The sequence below is a fragment of the Lissotriton helveticus genome, chromosome 3_1 (genome assembly GCF_964261635.1).
Source record: "Lissotriton helveticus chromosome 3_1, aLisHel1.1, whole genome shotgun sequence".
Lineage (NCBI taxonomy): Eukaryota > Metazoa > Chordata > Amphibia > Caudata > Salamandridae > Lissotriton > Lissotriton helveticus.
Window position 1 is genome coordinate 1876726458 of NC_136061.1, and position 16820 is coordinate 1876743277.

The 16820-nt window shown below is 49.8% G+C and overlaps 1 protein-coding gene across 10 annotated transcripts in view; it reads left to right on the forward strand.

Annotated features, from left to right (window-relative positions):
* PPP6R3 (protein phosphatase 6 regulatory subunit 3) overlaps positions 1 to 16820 on the forward strand; it is a 1896334-nt gene that overhangs the window by 1834898 nt on the left and 44616 nt on the right. For all 10 annotated transcript variants that reach the window (XM_078682862.1, XM_078682861.1, XM_078682859.1 and 7 more), the window contains one exon: positions 7805 to 7924. In XM_078682862.1, coding sequence (XP_078538988.1) covers positions 7805 to 7924 — 120 coding nt within the window. The remainder of the gene's footprint in view (positions 1 to 7804; positions 7925 to 16820) is intronic.

Here is a 16820-nt window from a genome sequence, read left to right on the forward strand (position 1 = left end):
GAAGATGCTAGAGAAATGGCGCCCCATTTTAGATCTCAGGGAGCTCAACACCTATCTCATCTCCCGGTCTTTCCGGATGGTCTCTCTTCAAGACATCTTGCAGCTGATCAATCCGGGGGATTTCATGGCCACGCTCGATCTCGAGGATGTGTGCTTTCATGTACCAATTCACCCAGCACACAGAAGGTTTCTACGATTCACAGTAGCCAAGAGCCACTTTCAATTCAGGGTTTTACCCTTTGGTCTTCGCTCAGCCCCGAGGATCTTCACAAAGGTGCTGGCGCCAGTAGCGGCATTCCTGGGAAGGAATAATTTTCAAGTCTTCCTCTACCTGGACGACTGGTTGCTGAAGGCCCCGTCCAGGGAAGCAGCGCGGGACGCTGTTCAGGCTTGTACAAACCTGTTTCGTAATCTGGGACTCACTTTAAACAAAGACAAATCATCTCTGGTTTCGTCCAGAAGGGCACGTTTCCTGGGAGCCATCCTGCATTCAAAACTCTCAAAGGCTTTCCCAACCCTAGAGAGGTGGGAAAAACTGCAGACCATGGCTCGGGACTTACGAAAAAGGTGTCTTTCAGTACGCAGCTACAAATCTCTGTTGGGGGTAATTTCATCATGCATACCTCTGATTCCTTACTGCAGACTTCGAATGCGTCCTCTGCAGGAACAACTGGACATCCAATGGCAACAGATTCACGGATCATTCGACGACAGGGTTGACCGTCCCTCCGGCGATGAGAAGAGCGGCCCTATGGTTAACAGACCAGAGAAACTTGTCCCAAGGTCTATCCTTCGTAAGCGATCCATCTTCTCAAGTAGTGACAACGGACGCGTCATTGGAGAGTTGGGGAGCAGTGATGCAAGACCTACATGCCAGTGGCCATTGGTCTCCTCACGATCGACTGCTCCACATCAATCTCTTGGAACTAAGAGCAATAAAACTGACTCTACAAGCCTTTCTCCCGCGCCTAGGAGGTTCACAAGTGCTCATCTTGACGGATAACACCACGCCCATGCATTACGTGAACAAGGAAGGAGGAACCAGGTCTCTTCCGTTGTCGCAGGAAGCTCAAGAGATCTGGGAATGGACGATCCTTCACGGGATGTCGCTAAAGGCAGAACACTTGCCAGGAGTTCTAAACGAGAACACCGATAGGCTGAGCAGGTTATCCTCGGTCAGTCACGAGTGGGAGTTGAACCAGCGAGTTCAAGAAGAGGTCTTCAGCCAGTGGGGCAGACCAGCAATAGATCTCTTTGCCACACCGACCAACAAAAATGCCGGTCTTATGCAAGCAGGCTTCACCACCGAGGATCATTGGGGAATGCGCTTAAGATAGCCTGGTCAAGGACATTTGCCTACGCCTTTCCCCCATCCCACTGATCCCGAGGCTTATCAGGGAGATCAAAGTGGAACCATGCAGGATGATCTTGATAGCCCCTGCTTGGCCTAGACAGTTCTGGTACACGGAGCTCCATCTGTTGTCGCTAGCTCCTCCTCTCCCTTTGAGGACTATTCCAGATCTCCTCACAATGTCCGAAGGACAGGTTTGGCATCGAGATCCACAGTCATTACACCTGACAGCATGGCTCCTGAGCAGCGAGAATTTATGAATCTCCCCATCTCAAACGAAATTAAAGAAGTCCTCTCCCAGGCGACCGCTCCTTCCACAAACAGGACTTACCGCTTCAAATGGAAGAGATTTTGTATTTGGTGCAGGAGAGAGGAAGTTGACCCCTTCATTTCAAAGCCTCATCAGCTTCTGCCTTATCTCTTGTCCCTGGCTAAGTCGGGGCTGGCCCATTCTTCTATAAAGGTTCATTTGGCAGCCATTTCAAGATACCGACGGTCTGAGTCTGGACCTTCGTTATGGTCTTCCAGGATTGTTAAACAATTTCTAAAAGGATTGTTCCAGGTCTATCCACCAGTGAGGCCTCTGCCTCCTTCTTGGCACCTGAATCTAGTCCTCACTCAACTCATGAAAAGCCCATTTGAACCAATTCATCGTTCAGACATGAAGTTGCTTTCATGCAAATTGGCTCTCCTTCTTGCCTCACATCGGCAAGGCGTATTGGAGAATTGCAGGCTCTCCCAATCCAGGAGCCTTTCCTACAATCTAAAAGGAACACAGTTATCTTGAGAACTAACCCAAGGTTCATACCCAAAGTTCCCTCGGACTTCCACTTGAACGAGCCGGTTATTCTAAAGGCGTTCTTTCCTCACCCGGCTACACCAGCGGAGAAGTCGCTGCATTCTCTGGGTGTACAACGATGTTTAAAATTCTATTTGGATCGTACCAAAGGATTTCGAAAATCCTCCCAATTGTTTGTTGCTTTTGGTGGTCCGAGCAAAGGTCTCCTGCTGTCAAAACAGGGGATTGCAAGATGGATTAAGAGTGCCATTCTACATTGCCATATTGCTGCAGGTAAACCACTGACTGGCAGAGTTCGGGCACATTCCACAAGATCAGTGGCTTCTTCAACAGCCCTCTTCGCGGGGGTGCAGATTAAGGATATTTGCAGAGCTGCTACCTGGAGCAGCGTCCACACCTTTACTAAGCATTACTGCTTGGAATCCTTACAGCAAGAGCATGCGGCAGTGGGCCTGGCTGTCCCGAGGAACCTCTTCCAATAATTGGTGAGCTTTCCTTTCTATCCCACCTTCTGTGATTTTGCACATTTTGTATCTTTGTCATGTTGGCTATTGCTATGTATTTATGACACAAAATGTGTTTTTTATTGCTAACTGCTTGCTACTCTGATACAAAAGCATGGGAATCTATGAAAGTTCCAATACTGGGGCAAGAAAAAAGTTACTTACCTGTAACTTTAGTTCCCCAGTATTGGTAACTTTCATAGATTCCCATGCGCCCACCCACCTCTCCGGGGAAAGCTCAGCCTACAGCAGATATGGTGACTGTTACACAACGGCTACGAAAATCTGAGGTTCCTTCAGGAGAGTTCTATGGGGTGAGGCTCTTCTGATTGGCTGATGCCTAAGTTTGGTCTGTTTTACAAAAAGAGGGTGATATGCTGCAAAAGGGAATGAGGCCTAGGCCTTTTTCTTTCTCTTTTGTACCTACTGCTATGCTATTTTTGTTACCGAGACTCCCATTCCGACGACGGGGAATGATACAAAACCATGGGAATCTATGAAAGTTACCAATACTGGGGAACTCAAGTTACAGGTAAGTAACTTGTTTTCTTCTGGTGCCAGCCAGGAACCGCGAGTCCAGCCCACTCTGCACCCGCTGAACCTGGCTCGAACTTGAGTGGAACAATATCACGAGGAGGTCCCCCCGGCGATCATGACCCAAGATCCGGGGACCCCTGACCTGCCTCAAGCCTCCTGGCGACGCCTGCAGCCTCAATGCAGAGGACCCCCCCTACAGCGACCAGAGCGGGTAAGAAACTCCAATGTCCCAAGGCATCCCTGCACCCGACGCCCCACGGCCTTGTGTGCCCAACCCAGCGGTGCCTACCCAACCCTCAACATCCCAACTTTCTCCTCGAAGTGGTGGTCACTCCAGGAAGATCCTCGTCCCCGAGCCTGCAGCGTTTCTCTGTCCCGGAGAATCTCCATTGAAATCAACAGGGCACCCGACCTCAAAACAGCACCCTGCACCCGGCCGCCCTAGTGCCGCTGAGGGTGCCCCTTTTGTGCTAATTTGGTCCCTAACTTTACTGCGCTTAACCCTAAGAGCTTTGCTCCCACAACCCCGTGGCCTGTTTGCCAGCAGCCACCAACCGGAATCCCCCTATCCTCCATAGGATAACATTAGGACTCAACACTTTGCACCACTCCGCCCGAGTGCTGCTGAGGGTGCAACAACCATACATCACTGACTCTGGGAGACCCCTGTGTCTAACCCCAGAACCCTAACTCAAAACACTGATTACTTACCTTGAAACAGATACCTGTTTTTCCTCATAGAATAACTTTGACACTTTTTCTCCCAGAAAAGTTTCAAAGTGTCGACTCTTGAAAACTAGGAATATTCCTTAAAAATCACACAAATATCCAAAACGCATTTTCTCAACTGTTTTCAGGAAATATCCCAGTGCTTAATCTAGGTATCCAGCACTGAATAAGAAAAGTAATGTTAAAGTAACTTACTTGTGAATTGAATTGCCTTCCATAGGATAACATTGGTGGTGTATGAGAAAAAGTTTCCAAGTGTCAACTTTTGAAATACAAGAATATTCTTTAAAAATCGTACCTCTAACTAAAACGCATTTACTCAACTGTTTTCAGGAAATGCCCCGGTGCTGAATCTAGGATCCTAATAACAAAGAAGTGCTGGCTCTAATCAGTTAGGCTGAGCACCTAGAACTATATAACAAAAGATATGCCAAAACTGATAATTAAATCCCAAAATACTAGTTGTCAACCAGATCAGAAAAACTATTCCAAACTGGGTTAGGCTACTTAATAGCAGTTTATTCAAGATAATTTGAGAAGTATAACAAACAATAGCCTAACCCAGTTTGGAATAGTTTTTCTGATCTGGTTTACAACTAGTGTTTTGGGATTTAATTATCAGTTTTGGCATATCTTTTGTTATATAGAATCTAGGATCCAGCACTGTTAGTAAAAGTAATCTGAAAAGTAATTAATTCCATTGTTACTGAAAAAGCCTATTGATTCCTTTGTCCCGAGTCTACTAAGTTTGTGCATTGCATTGCCTGTAAACTCAAATTGGTACAAAGTCCTACTGTATTTTGAAAGTATTCAACAACAGCATCTTGTAGCTGAAAAGTATTTATATGCTTACCTGTACCAGTCTTGTTTGGTTCTAGAAATAAAACAGTATATTTTTTATACAAAAACAATTGGCCTAGAGTTCAGTTCTTACGTGTGTATTCATTTGTTGACTGAGCGTGTACATTAAAAATCTTAAAACTGTCCTCTGATACTGCCTTACTGCTCGACCAAGCTACCACTTTAGAGTGTAAGGTTCAATCTAACTTTAACCTCTGGCAACCCTTGGACTCTATACACACTGTACCTCACTTTGGTGCAGTATATATATAGCCAGTTTCTTACATATATCTTTGAGATAACCTAGAGGTATTTGTTTGTCCCTATTCCAATTTCCTAAGGATACCACTGGTTCTATGCCCCTACTTATTAATTCAAGTCTAGTGGGCTAGGCGTCCACTCTAGGGGCGTATGTTTAACCTTATGGTCACAGATTCATATTTCGGCGGACTCATTCAGCCTTTCATCCTTCTGATGTTGATAAATGAGTACCATTGAGTGGGTTACAATCCACCTCTGTTCTAAGACGCCAAGACATCTGTTCTTCGAAGCCAAGATACCCCTTGTGGTGAGCGTATGCATTAAAATTGCACATTTTACGTTACGTTGTCTTATAGTCTTCATTATGCTTCGTTATGCTTTACCACGAATAATGGATCTCTTTCTCTCTGTTCTTTCACACCGTAGATGTGGCTGGGAGAGAACTTTGTATGGCACAGAGGTATTGCTCCATGGCATGACCTGTTGATCTGCATTTCACAAATAACAAACACGTTATATTATAGAGTAATTTGGTCAATTGTTCCACAGTCATGGGAAACGTTCTCTCATGCTTTTTGTCTTTATGACCTTTCTTACTGCAGTCCCTTCCTAAGTGCTTAAGGGGTGAACATGCCTGGGATCAGTTTACCTTAAGGGAGTGAATAGTTTTCTATTCATCTTGTTGGTTAGCTTTTACCACAGTTTTCATGCTAACATGGATAATTTTTTTCCTATGCTTTTTGTGATTTTACTTATCTGTGGTTCTTCCACAAGTTTTTTAAATCATAAAGCATTGTATTGCTCACCTACATTATTAGGAAAGTATGGTGTTTTTCTCTTGTTATAGATGGTATGATATGGATGGTATGCTTTGGTATATGATTCTGAAGTATGGAATCTGTGGCTAGATGATTTATCAAATGGACAAGTTACTTACTTTCGGTAACGCCTTATCTGGTAGAGACAGGGTTATTTTGTTATGAGATTACACATACTGAATTAAGACCGCGGTCATTGTTGAGACTGAGTCCTCTTTGGTCAGCATTAATTCGTTTAACAACATTCCCATATTGAATTTGGAATTTCGGGCTTATTTGACACAAAGGTGTTTATTTTCGCATACTGGTTCAATAGGCAGTTTCTATATGTGGTTAAACTGTTTGAGCATGGAAAATAGTCATTGAAGAAACAGACTTCAGCACATTGGCGATGGGGTTATAAGGACTGCCTCAACGTCACATCGCGTAACTATGTCAATACAGAGTTGCGCAGTGTCCTCTTCTGACACACGGACGTGCTGTGGAAAATGTCTCCAGATCCAGTCTTGCGCCTGGATAGAATTCTATCTGCGGCTAAGGTCTGTTTCTACCAGAAGAGGCAATACCGAAGGTAAGTAAGTTGTCTTTTGTCGCATGTACAGCTTTTTGAACCTATGTTATGGGTCAAATCTACTCATAGGGAGTACACCATTTATGCTCTACTGTTTGATGGCTGTTAGGCTTTTGATGTTTGGCTATCAACGGGCAACACATGTCTGGCACTTACTTGTGTTGTCCGAACACACATTTAAAAGTAACAGTGTAAATCTTTGTGATTTAATGTTCATATGACACTTAGTATGGTATATGCAGCAAAGTAATAAAACTACCCTGTAGATTTTATCTGAAAGGTTTGACAACATTAGTGATCATATGGGTCTATTACGGGTTATCACTGCGTGGGGCCCAGTTATTCTCCTTATTGGCTAGGGACTATTTATGTATGTACAGCCTGGTCTCGTTATTGGCTATGAGCTATTGGTGTATGTACTGCCTGCTGTTACTGAAGCTCATTCATACTTTGAACAATTGAGGCTCGTTTCTGCCAGGGGTCTGGGCAAAGAGGTGCCAGTAGGTCTGGGGGTTCGCTGTTTCTTAGTCTGGGTGTGCATGCCAACCTATGGATAAGTTGTATGTATATGTGCTTGAATTTGATATAGAAGTGTGTGTGTACTTGCACTTTACAAAAGGGAAAGCTTTTGGTTTGCTTCATACGACCATTCGCTCTCCATGGATACAAAAGCCCTCATGCTTCTGATGGTCTCCTCTTTACACACTTCCCCAAAAGCCAAGGTAATAGTGATGAGTGTATCATCAAATTGAGGTTCTTCCTTGAGAGCTGTATGGTATTCTTGCAACACTGCATTTTGGGCTATGAAAAATCATTATGGAGCTAATTGTCAGTATTGTTATCTAGATTGATGTTTAATATCTTTCAGTACACAGTTTACAAAACAATCATTGGGAGGGAAGGAATTAAGTGGGATAAAAATGTATGCAACTCTTAACTATTGTATTGATATTTCTAATTTGTGAGTAGAATTAGTTTTTCTTAAAATATATCTACGTTTCTTTTTTATTGCGAACTGTTGGCTTCAGAGTGTTGAAATCCTATCGGTATGTACAGGGAGCATTTTAATGAGGCTCCACATAATCACTCCAAATCCTCAATGCATTTTCAGCACCTTGCTCGCAGTTATATGTGGCCATCAAGCATTGTTTATTTTCACTGTTAATTCCTTCTCTGGATGTTCTGGCTTATTGTTTTTCCTAGGTGGATGCTTTCACCTGACACATGCTTGATTTCCAAACCAGTTTTCTATTTCATGCAATCCATCAGCATGTTGCATTTCTGCCCTTCCCTACTTGCACCCTCCAAAAAGCCCTTCAAACTCTCCATATCACCTCTTTCATCCTACCAAATCAGCTAATTAAAAAAAGCTTGTTTGTTTTTGTTTTTTTCCAGTGAAGATGGAAAATTGTCTACCTCTCAAGATGTTTGTAAATATGTGGTGGTGGAGAACTCGGATGTTGCTGTGCTTAATCCTTCTACTGCACAGTGTAATGCTGACAGTCAGGAGCAAAGGTAAAATAAGTTACACTTTTTTATCTAGAGATATCTTATCTTTTGAACATTGCATGTTCTTTTTTTCACCGATGATTAAAATGCATTAAAAAAAAATAGCCTCCTGCTGGCAGAACTCTAGCGCCTATCACATCTATTAAAGTAAAAGCTCTGAAAGGGCACTGACCTAATTCACAAGGCCATTTGTGCTGGTAAGTTCAATTTCTATGCATATATGGGGTTGACCTACAAGAGTACATTCACTTTTAAAATTTCGAAACATTAATTTGCAATCCTAAAATGATCCACTCATGGGATTTGTAACTCTATATTGTAATATTACGCATGATGCTCTTGCGTCCACCAATTACATCCTACTCCGCCCCAGTGACCAGAAAACTGCATCCCTTTTGGAGAACCTTGCAAGCATCGGACTCAAGCAGCTAGTCACCGCTCCAACCCAAGCAGCCTGGACACATGCTCGACCCAGTCTTCTCTGTAGGTGATGTTCCCACTGGCATCCACATCACAAACTCCTCTGGACCTACCACCATTTTGTTCACTTCGCCTTACCCCTCCCACTGTACTCCACAGGCCTCACCGCCCATCCCCCCCCCCCCCTTCGTAGCTGGAACAAGGCCACCAAAGAACTTCTCATCACCTTCCTCAGCACTACCACACTGCCAAATTCAACAGACACTAATACATCAACACGCAACCTCCACCGATGAATCTACAACTGTGCTGACACTCTGGCACCCCTCAAGAAGGCACCAGGCAAGCAACACACCAAGAAAGCCAGCTGGTTCACTCTCGCCCTCCACTAGTCAAGACACACCTGCAGACGACTCGAAGAGATGGAGGAACAACAAAACTCACTCACTTAACCTTCAAAACCCTTGTCAACACACCACCACCTCGTCAAAATCACAAAGAAAATGGTCCTCCAAAACTGAATGTACACCAGTGCACACAACCGCAAAAAACTCTTCGCCATCGTTAAGAAGTTCGCCAGACCAAACAGCGAGACCACAGATGTCCCACCCTCCGAAGACCTCTGCAACACACTCAGCACCTTCTTCCACCTCAAGATCAGGCAAATCTACGACAGCTTTGACACCCAAGACCCTGCACTGGGAACCACTCCCACATCATGGGCCATGCATGTAACAGTGGCATCATACTGGTCTCCATGCTCACAATGAACCATCAGATCAACGCCTTATCCTCATCCTGCTTCCACACACTCCGCCTGCTTCAAAAGACATTCAGATGGATCACCATAGAATCCAGAAAGACGGTCACCCAAACACTCATTGCCTGCAGACTAGACTATGGCAACGCACTCTATGCCAGCGTCACCCAGAAACTGCTCATAAAACTACAGAACTTTCAAAACATCGCACCCAAACTGATCCTCGACATCCCCTGCCAGCATCACAGAACACCTTCGACAACTCCACTGCCATCCAGACAACAAGAGAATCTCCTTCAAGCTCCTCACACATGCCTACCAAGCGCTCCACAACGTAGGATCAGCAAATTTGAACTACTGACTCATTCCACGTACGCACCAGACCACTTCGCTTTTGGCAAACACCGCCTGGCCACCCCCTACAGACTCACTAGACCAGAACCGGAGGAAGATCCTTCTCCTACCTTGCTGCCAAGACCTGGAACAACCTGTCCCTCCACCTCTGGCAATCCTCACCTCTAACTCAATTCAGGAAGGATTTTAAGACCTGGCTCTTTGACTGAACCTCACCCAGATGGATCAGCAGAACTCAACCCCTCCTTGAGACGCTCATGGGTAAGTAGCCGCGCTATACAAAGTCCTGATGGAGTGTTTGATGAATACTCCTAGAAGGAGGGTGCCGGCATTCCAGTATGTGGATGCCTTGGAAAGTTTATTCATGCTGTTAGACTTAAAAGCTTGTGCATATTCATATATTTTTCTCCGGATATTCCTTTCCTGGAAGCAGTTTGAGAAGTACTCCTGTCAAGGGCGCACGTAAAACCATTTTCAGGGAAGAATTGAGAATCAAATAACCTACCTCAAAATGGGTGGTTGCTGAAGGGGTTTCTCCTAGAAAACATTCTCTGTGGAGAAAGAAATGCATTTGTAATAGAACTTCGATTGAATGGTTACTATTGGGAATTTATTCAAATTGTCCAGGAATGCTCCTTGAAATTATTGAGGAAATGGGGTGTTTTATATGGTGTGGTTGTGTGACCTCACTGTGTAATACTTACCAACCCCTTTAGGACTAATAGACTGTTTGTTCAACCCTCAAACTCAACCATCGGTAGCTGTTGCTCTGAGCAGAATGGCTTACACCAAGGAACACGTGTAAAGCTTTTAATGTGAAAGAGACTATTAGTTATAGATTTCTTACCTTAGAATTACCCCCAGGCGTCTGTCTGGATACAGAAAATGTTTCTTCAGCAATACCCCTGCGTGTCGGTAGGTTGCGTCGGTCGACACTGCGTTCATCATTGTCGTGATCGCCGGAATGACGTTGCGGTATCTTAGACGCCGCCCCTGCGCACTGAAGTTAGTTCTTTCTTTTTCCACGCCAGCCAGCGCAGATTCGGGAGAGCGGTACCCTTAGTCATTTTTTGCCTAGAGTTTTTTTTACTTTTGTCGACTTCTTTTTTCAAGTCGTCCAACTCCTGGTCCTCGACGGACCGGCTTCAAGCCTTGTGACTCCTGTCACAAAATGATGTCTGTCACGGACCCACACCTCATGTGCCTCTGGTGCCTGGGGCATGACCACGACCTGAAGTCGTGCTCAGACTGTCTGGCCATGAACCCAAAGTCTTTGTACGAGCGGTCGCGGAAGCTTCTGGAGGCCTGGCAGTCAGCTCCGTGACGCTCGAGGTCCCGGTCGACAGGGAGGTCGCGGGACTGGTCACGGAGCCATCACCATCACTCCTAGTCTTCGGGTAAGTCGAAGCACAAAAAGAAGGCGAAGAAACACAGCCACTCTTCGCGCTCTCCCTGTCCGTTGGCCAACGGAATGCGGAAGGTCGTTGTCCTACGCCTCCGCCCGCGGAGCCTACTGTGACGGTTCAAGAGCTTTCCTCCCTTCCCGGGAGACAGTGCGTCCCCTGCCCAGCTTCGTCAGTTTTACCAAGCTCTCCACTCTGTCCTTGGTCAGCCCAACTCCGCCTTTGGGCCCTGCGCACTCGTTGGGAGCTCTAGGCCTTTGATGCCGGCGGCTACAGCCTGGCTCCGTAGGGCCCCCAAGGATCCGGGCCTGGATCTGGTTCGGTGCCGGTAACCTCACCACACCTCTGGCACCGATAACTGTGACAACGAAGCTGGTTGTGTCCCTGACCGGCGTCGACCTCGGCTCCCTCCTTGATATGGACACAGAGCCAGATCAGCTTCTACCACCGCCACTACTGGCACCGACCGACGCTGGTACCGGCGCTGACTGGTACTTTTATACCACTGTTCTCCACTGGTATTCCATATCGCCCTGAGTGGCAGCCAGAGGAAGGTGAGGAGGACTGACCTTCACAGCAGATTTCAGGAAACACAAAAAAAATGCGTTCTTTGTGAAACATCTGTAAATAAATGAGAGCCGGACGGGCTTGTATAAAATTCTACCACTTTAAAATCGGGGCGATAAAGGTGTTCCGAGGGACTTCATAACATTTACAAAATAGTAGGAAATGTAGCAGATCCAGGGGGTGGCCTAGCGAGCCAGCATGGCGGTCAAGCTTTAGGCGAGGTCTGCTGATCCTGTCTTCATTATCCTAAATTGTCCTGCCTCGTCGGCTTTTCATCAGTAGAAAACCTCGGAGGGTGCGAAGAACGAGTAGGAAGGACGGCGAAGACAACACCGGCCGGTTCCGAGCAGCTTTGAGGGGCTTTCCCCTAAAGTGCGTGGCCTGGAGGCCCGGCTGGCGAGATTGAAGCGGAGCAGCTTGGGCGGCCGCCATCCATGAACGCGGCTAGAGTTGAGGCATGGCCTTGCCTCGCGTGAGGAGTGCCTGAGGATCTGCTGCTGGCTTTGAGGGCTGGGGTGCGTGCCGGTGATGCCTCTGTGGAGCGGAGGCGATGGTCCAGGTAAGTGAGCTGGGCCCCTCCTTCCAACGCGCCGGGTTTCGGCGGTCGTACAAGGAGTCCGGTCCATTGCCTAGAGGATGCGGGGAGTTTGAGGCCCCTTGTTGGGCCTGGTTCTCCTGGGTGTGGTTGCTGGCTTCCTTCCCTCTTTGCGCCTTCATCTTTCGGTGGCCGAATCGGGCCACACCGTGAAGGGGCAGATGGAGCGGCGTTTCTGGCGGCATGGGCCGGCTTTGCAGGAGGGTGTTGTAATCTGGGCCCTGTGGACTCGCCCCATGTTTTGTCGCCCCATGGAGGCCTGAGATTATAGGAGGTGGGGGCCAGCGGTAAGATCAGAACTAGGGGTGTTTAGGATGACTTGGTGTGCCCCCCTTCTTTCCCCTTCTGTATCTCCCTGTGGATCTTAGGCGGTTGATTCGGGCTGCGTGAGTTAGTTGGCCAGTCGCCTTGTGCGCACTCAGTGACTCTTGTACTCCTGGCTTAGCCGGGCCTTCCTGGTGCTGCCATTGCCTCCCCCCCTGTGTTCCCCTGCTGAACTTGGATGGCCGGATCGAGCTGCAAGGGGAGTATGTTTTTGCTTGTTGGGGGCGGGAGTGTTACCCCGAGTCATTACTTGTGGCATCCTTGGGATCGAGTGGTGCCCGTGTTGGGACTTCACGAGCCAGCTGGTTTGTGACCGATTCTGATTGCTGGGACACACATATTGGATATCGGGAGCCTGGCGGTGACCTGCACGGGCCCTGCGGGCCATTGGAGTCGGGGCTGAGGAGAGTGGCGGCGGCGGCCGGGTAGGCCGAAGTAGCCCGTGATTGCCCTCAATTGCATGTGAATGCAGCCATTAGAGGAGTCTTTTTGAGACGTGTTACTGAAAACGCCTGAGCGACTCTGTCTGGACCGGGGGTGCCTTTCCAGGCTTGTGGAGATGGGGGACACCCATGGGGGGGGGGGGGAGGTTTAACTGCCTGCGAGGTGACCAGGCGAGCGCTCGATGCAGCTTGTGGGTGGGAGATCTTCACCCGTGTCCTACCTCCTCAGGAATCGCCATATCAGACCCAGCCTACATTGAGTGCAAATGCCCAAGTGGCGATCCTGTGAGCCTTGGACTTGACTGTTATATTTGGGCTGGGCACCCCGTGTGAGGGCCGGTCTTGCCGGTAATATTCACTGTTTTGGAGCCCTGTTGCCATCATGATGAGACCAGCAGACAGGGGGCTCGGCCAAACAGAGCACGTTGGACCTCTACACTGGGCCAGGAGCCGCCGCGGCTGACCAAGGGGGCACTCAGGGTGGGGTCCCGAAGCACTTAAAACAGAAATTACGCAATCCAGAAAAGCTTTGGAAACAAATCCGGGAAGTGGGCTCCGAAGTATTACTCCTCCGGCAGGATTTATGGAACGCAACAAAACGCATCACGGTGGCTGAGACTAGAGTCTCAGAGATGGAGGACTCGGTTACCACATTGAAAAAGAAGGTGGTGACACTTGAAACCATCACCAGAGGCCTGGCTTCCCACGTCGAGGATGCAGATGAGAGGGCACGGCGGAGTAATCTGCGCTTGGTGGGATTCCTGGAGGGATGTGAGGGAGGAGACATGGAACAGTTCTTGACCAAGTGGCTAGTCAGTTGGCTTCCCCCGGAATCGATGTCTTTCTGTTTTGTTATTGAACGGGCACACAGAGCCCTCATGCAGAAGCCGCCCCCAGGAGCCAGACCACAACCGATCATAGCAAAGATTCTAAATTACCATATCTGAAAAAGACACGTTTGTGATCGATTCCTTACCTTAGAATATCCCCAGGCGTCAGACTGGATCCGGAAAGTTTTGCTTAGCAGTACCCCTGCGCGTCAGTAGGTGGCATTCTGCGGCTCCGTGACTGTCACTGGCGTCGTAAGCGCCGAGATGACATCACGGAGAGTACTTAGGCGCCACCATGCGCGCTGACGTCAGTTATTTCTTTTACGGCGCCAGCAAGCTTAGATCCAGATTGAGCATGTACCTTAGTCACTTTTCTGCCTTCGGGTTCCAGTAAGCGACACCATAAAAGAGGGGTGTGGCTCCTCTGGAGCCTAGGAGTCCCGCAGCCTATCCGTCATACCCAGGTCCGTCGGCGACTCCCGAACAGATACATGACTTTCTTGCTGCCATGGACCGCTGTTTTAGGCCCCGGGCTCCCGCGGTCCCTTGTCCAGATCCTGCTGGCCCGGCGGCTCCGGCCCGGCGCCAGAGGATCCTATGCTGCTGGCACCAGCCCGGTGCCACAAGGTGCAGCGCGTCCGGCCCCGACGCCACCCTCGGCTCCACCCCCGGCGCAGCACTGGGTGCCATTGACTGGGACTAGTCTGAGGACCCTCTTGCCCGGCAATGTGACTCCAAGCAAGATTGGGTGGATGACCTGGAAGACGCGGGCGAACTCTGTTTCTTCTGACCCGGGGTTTGCCTCTCCTCTGCCGACTATAGAAGAGGGTGCTTCCTACACAGTGGTGCTTCGTCGGGCTGCGGAGGCTTTCAATCTCGACCCCCCTACAGTGTCCCTCAAAACCAACCTCCTTACAGAGGTTCTCCAGATGGCGTTTGCATCGTCGTAGCCACTGCTCCCTTTCAATAAGGCTCTTACCGAAGTCCTCTTGGGCACTTGGTTGCGGCCGCCCCGGGGCGCCGGTGGATAAAAACGTTGCCAGGCGTCATCATCCACGCAGTATGGGATTCCGTTGCTCAGGTCTTGCCTCAGTGTTCTGAGGAGGTCCAGGCTGTCCTTTCCCAAGCGATTGCTGAAGGAAAGGATACGGCTAAGTTTGCCATCAGGTGTGGTTTGGACACCGCGGATTCCTTGGGCAGGGCAATTTCCACGGCTGTGGCGTTGCGGCGCCACGCCTGGTTGCATTTGACTGGGTTCTCGCCCAATGTCCAGGGCTTGCTCATGAACATGCCCTTTCATGGCTCCCGCCTCTTTGACGATGAGGCCGACAGTGCACTAGAGCGCTGTAAAGATTCACGGGCCACGGCCAAGTCCTTGGGTCTTTCTACGAAGAAACCTGCCACTCCTGGGTTTCGTTCCTTTCGTGGCCAGGGCAGAGGCACCCAGGCACGCTACTCCAACAAGCCTGTGCAGAACCCACCTCAGTGTGGCCGTGACTTCTGCAGGGGTGGGTCTGGGAACCAGCGGGCGGGTCAGTCTACCTCTACCCCCCGCTGTTGCCATCTTCAAGCCTTCCTGATCCGAGCTTCAGGGAGCACCCCATGCCGGTGGGTGGCAGGGTCCGCCACCACCTCCACCACCGGTGCGAAATTACATTGGACAGGTGGGTGCTGCAAATAGTCTGCAAAAGTTTGTCCCTTCCTTTAAGTCTTCCCCTCCAGCCATGCCGCCTCTGTGCCACTGCATGTCGGGGGGATCATTTGGTTCTTCTCCAACAGGAGGTCAAGGCCCTCTTGGCCAAGGGGGCCATAGAGTGCGTTCCTGGGCAGGAGGTAGGGAGTGTTTGTTATTCCCACTACTTTCTGGTCCCCAAGAAGGACAAGGGGGGCTGCGCCCCATCTTGGACCTACGGGACATCAATCGCTTCCTCCGGAAGGAGAAATTCAAAATGCTGACTGGCTCAGGTCCTAGCTGCCCGCGACCCTGGAGACTGGGTGGTAGCGTGGGACTTGCAGTACGCTTAAGTTCACATCCCCGTCCTGCCGGCCCACCGGCGTTACCTGCGGTTCATGGTGGGCCAAGAGCATTTATAGTTTGCCGTGCTCACCTTCGGCCTTACCAGCGCCCCTCGGGTGTTCACGAAGGTGATGGCAGTGGTCGCGGCTCATCTGCGCAGGTCAGGGGTGTCAGTCTTCCCCTACCTTGACCACTGGTTGTTGAAGGCGGGCTCCCCCTAGACAGTCGTCAGCCACCTCGAGACTATGGCCGACCTCAGGACCTAGCTGGGGTTCTCCATCAATGTGCCGAAGTCGCACCTGTGTCCCTCTCAGAAGCTCCTCTTTATCGGTGCGATTCTAGACTCGGCGCAGTTTCCGGATCCAAGTCCTCAGGTAAGAGGCATGAGAGGTCGGAGAGACGTCATCGTTCCTCCGACCCACCCCGACGCTAGCGCGATACGGGCGGGGGTTCGGGTGACACCACCCACACGGCTCCGACTGAGTCGCGGACTTCACCGCCTGCCCCACACCTTCGGGTCCCTGGGCATGACGCGACGCCAGAGGAGGTCGAGCGGTACCTCACGGCCATGAGGTCCCAACCACTTCAACCGGGTTCCGTGGCACCTCCGGGCCCAACGGCCCCGGCTGGAGGGCCTAGCGGGTCGGGTGCTTCGGCTCCGACGCCGTCGGGTGCTTCGGCCCCGGCGCCGCAGGCCCTCACTGGATTCGCTTCTGGATGCGGGTGTCGCCCCCGGCGCCCACTATTGACGCCGTCTCCTATCCTACCCTCGGTCCGGTTCTTGCGCCGGAGCGGTGCCGCTACCGACGGCCTTTGGAGATTTCTATTTCCACGAACCGGCCCCGTCTGTTTCCCCTGATCTGCAGGAGATGGGTGACGAGGGTGATTGGGAGGGGTCTGTGGACCCTCTGGCACAAGAATGCCAGTCTCAACAGGACTGGACATATGAGCTTGGGGAGGCCAGTGGAATTGACACTTCGCCAGACACTGGATTTGTCTCCCCTCCCACCGTGGCTACGGAGGATGGGGCTGCTTACAGTGTAGTGTTGACGCGGGCGGCCAAGGCCTTACACCTTGAGCTCCCCGTCGCGGCCGTGAGGACTAACCTCCTCACTGAGGTCCTTAAAAAGCAGGCAGGCTCCACTGAGCCTCTGCTGCCGTTTAATGAGGCCTTGTGTGACGTTCTTGT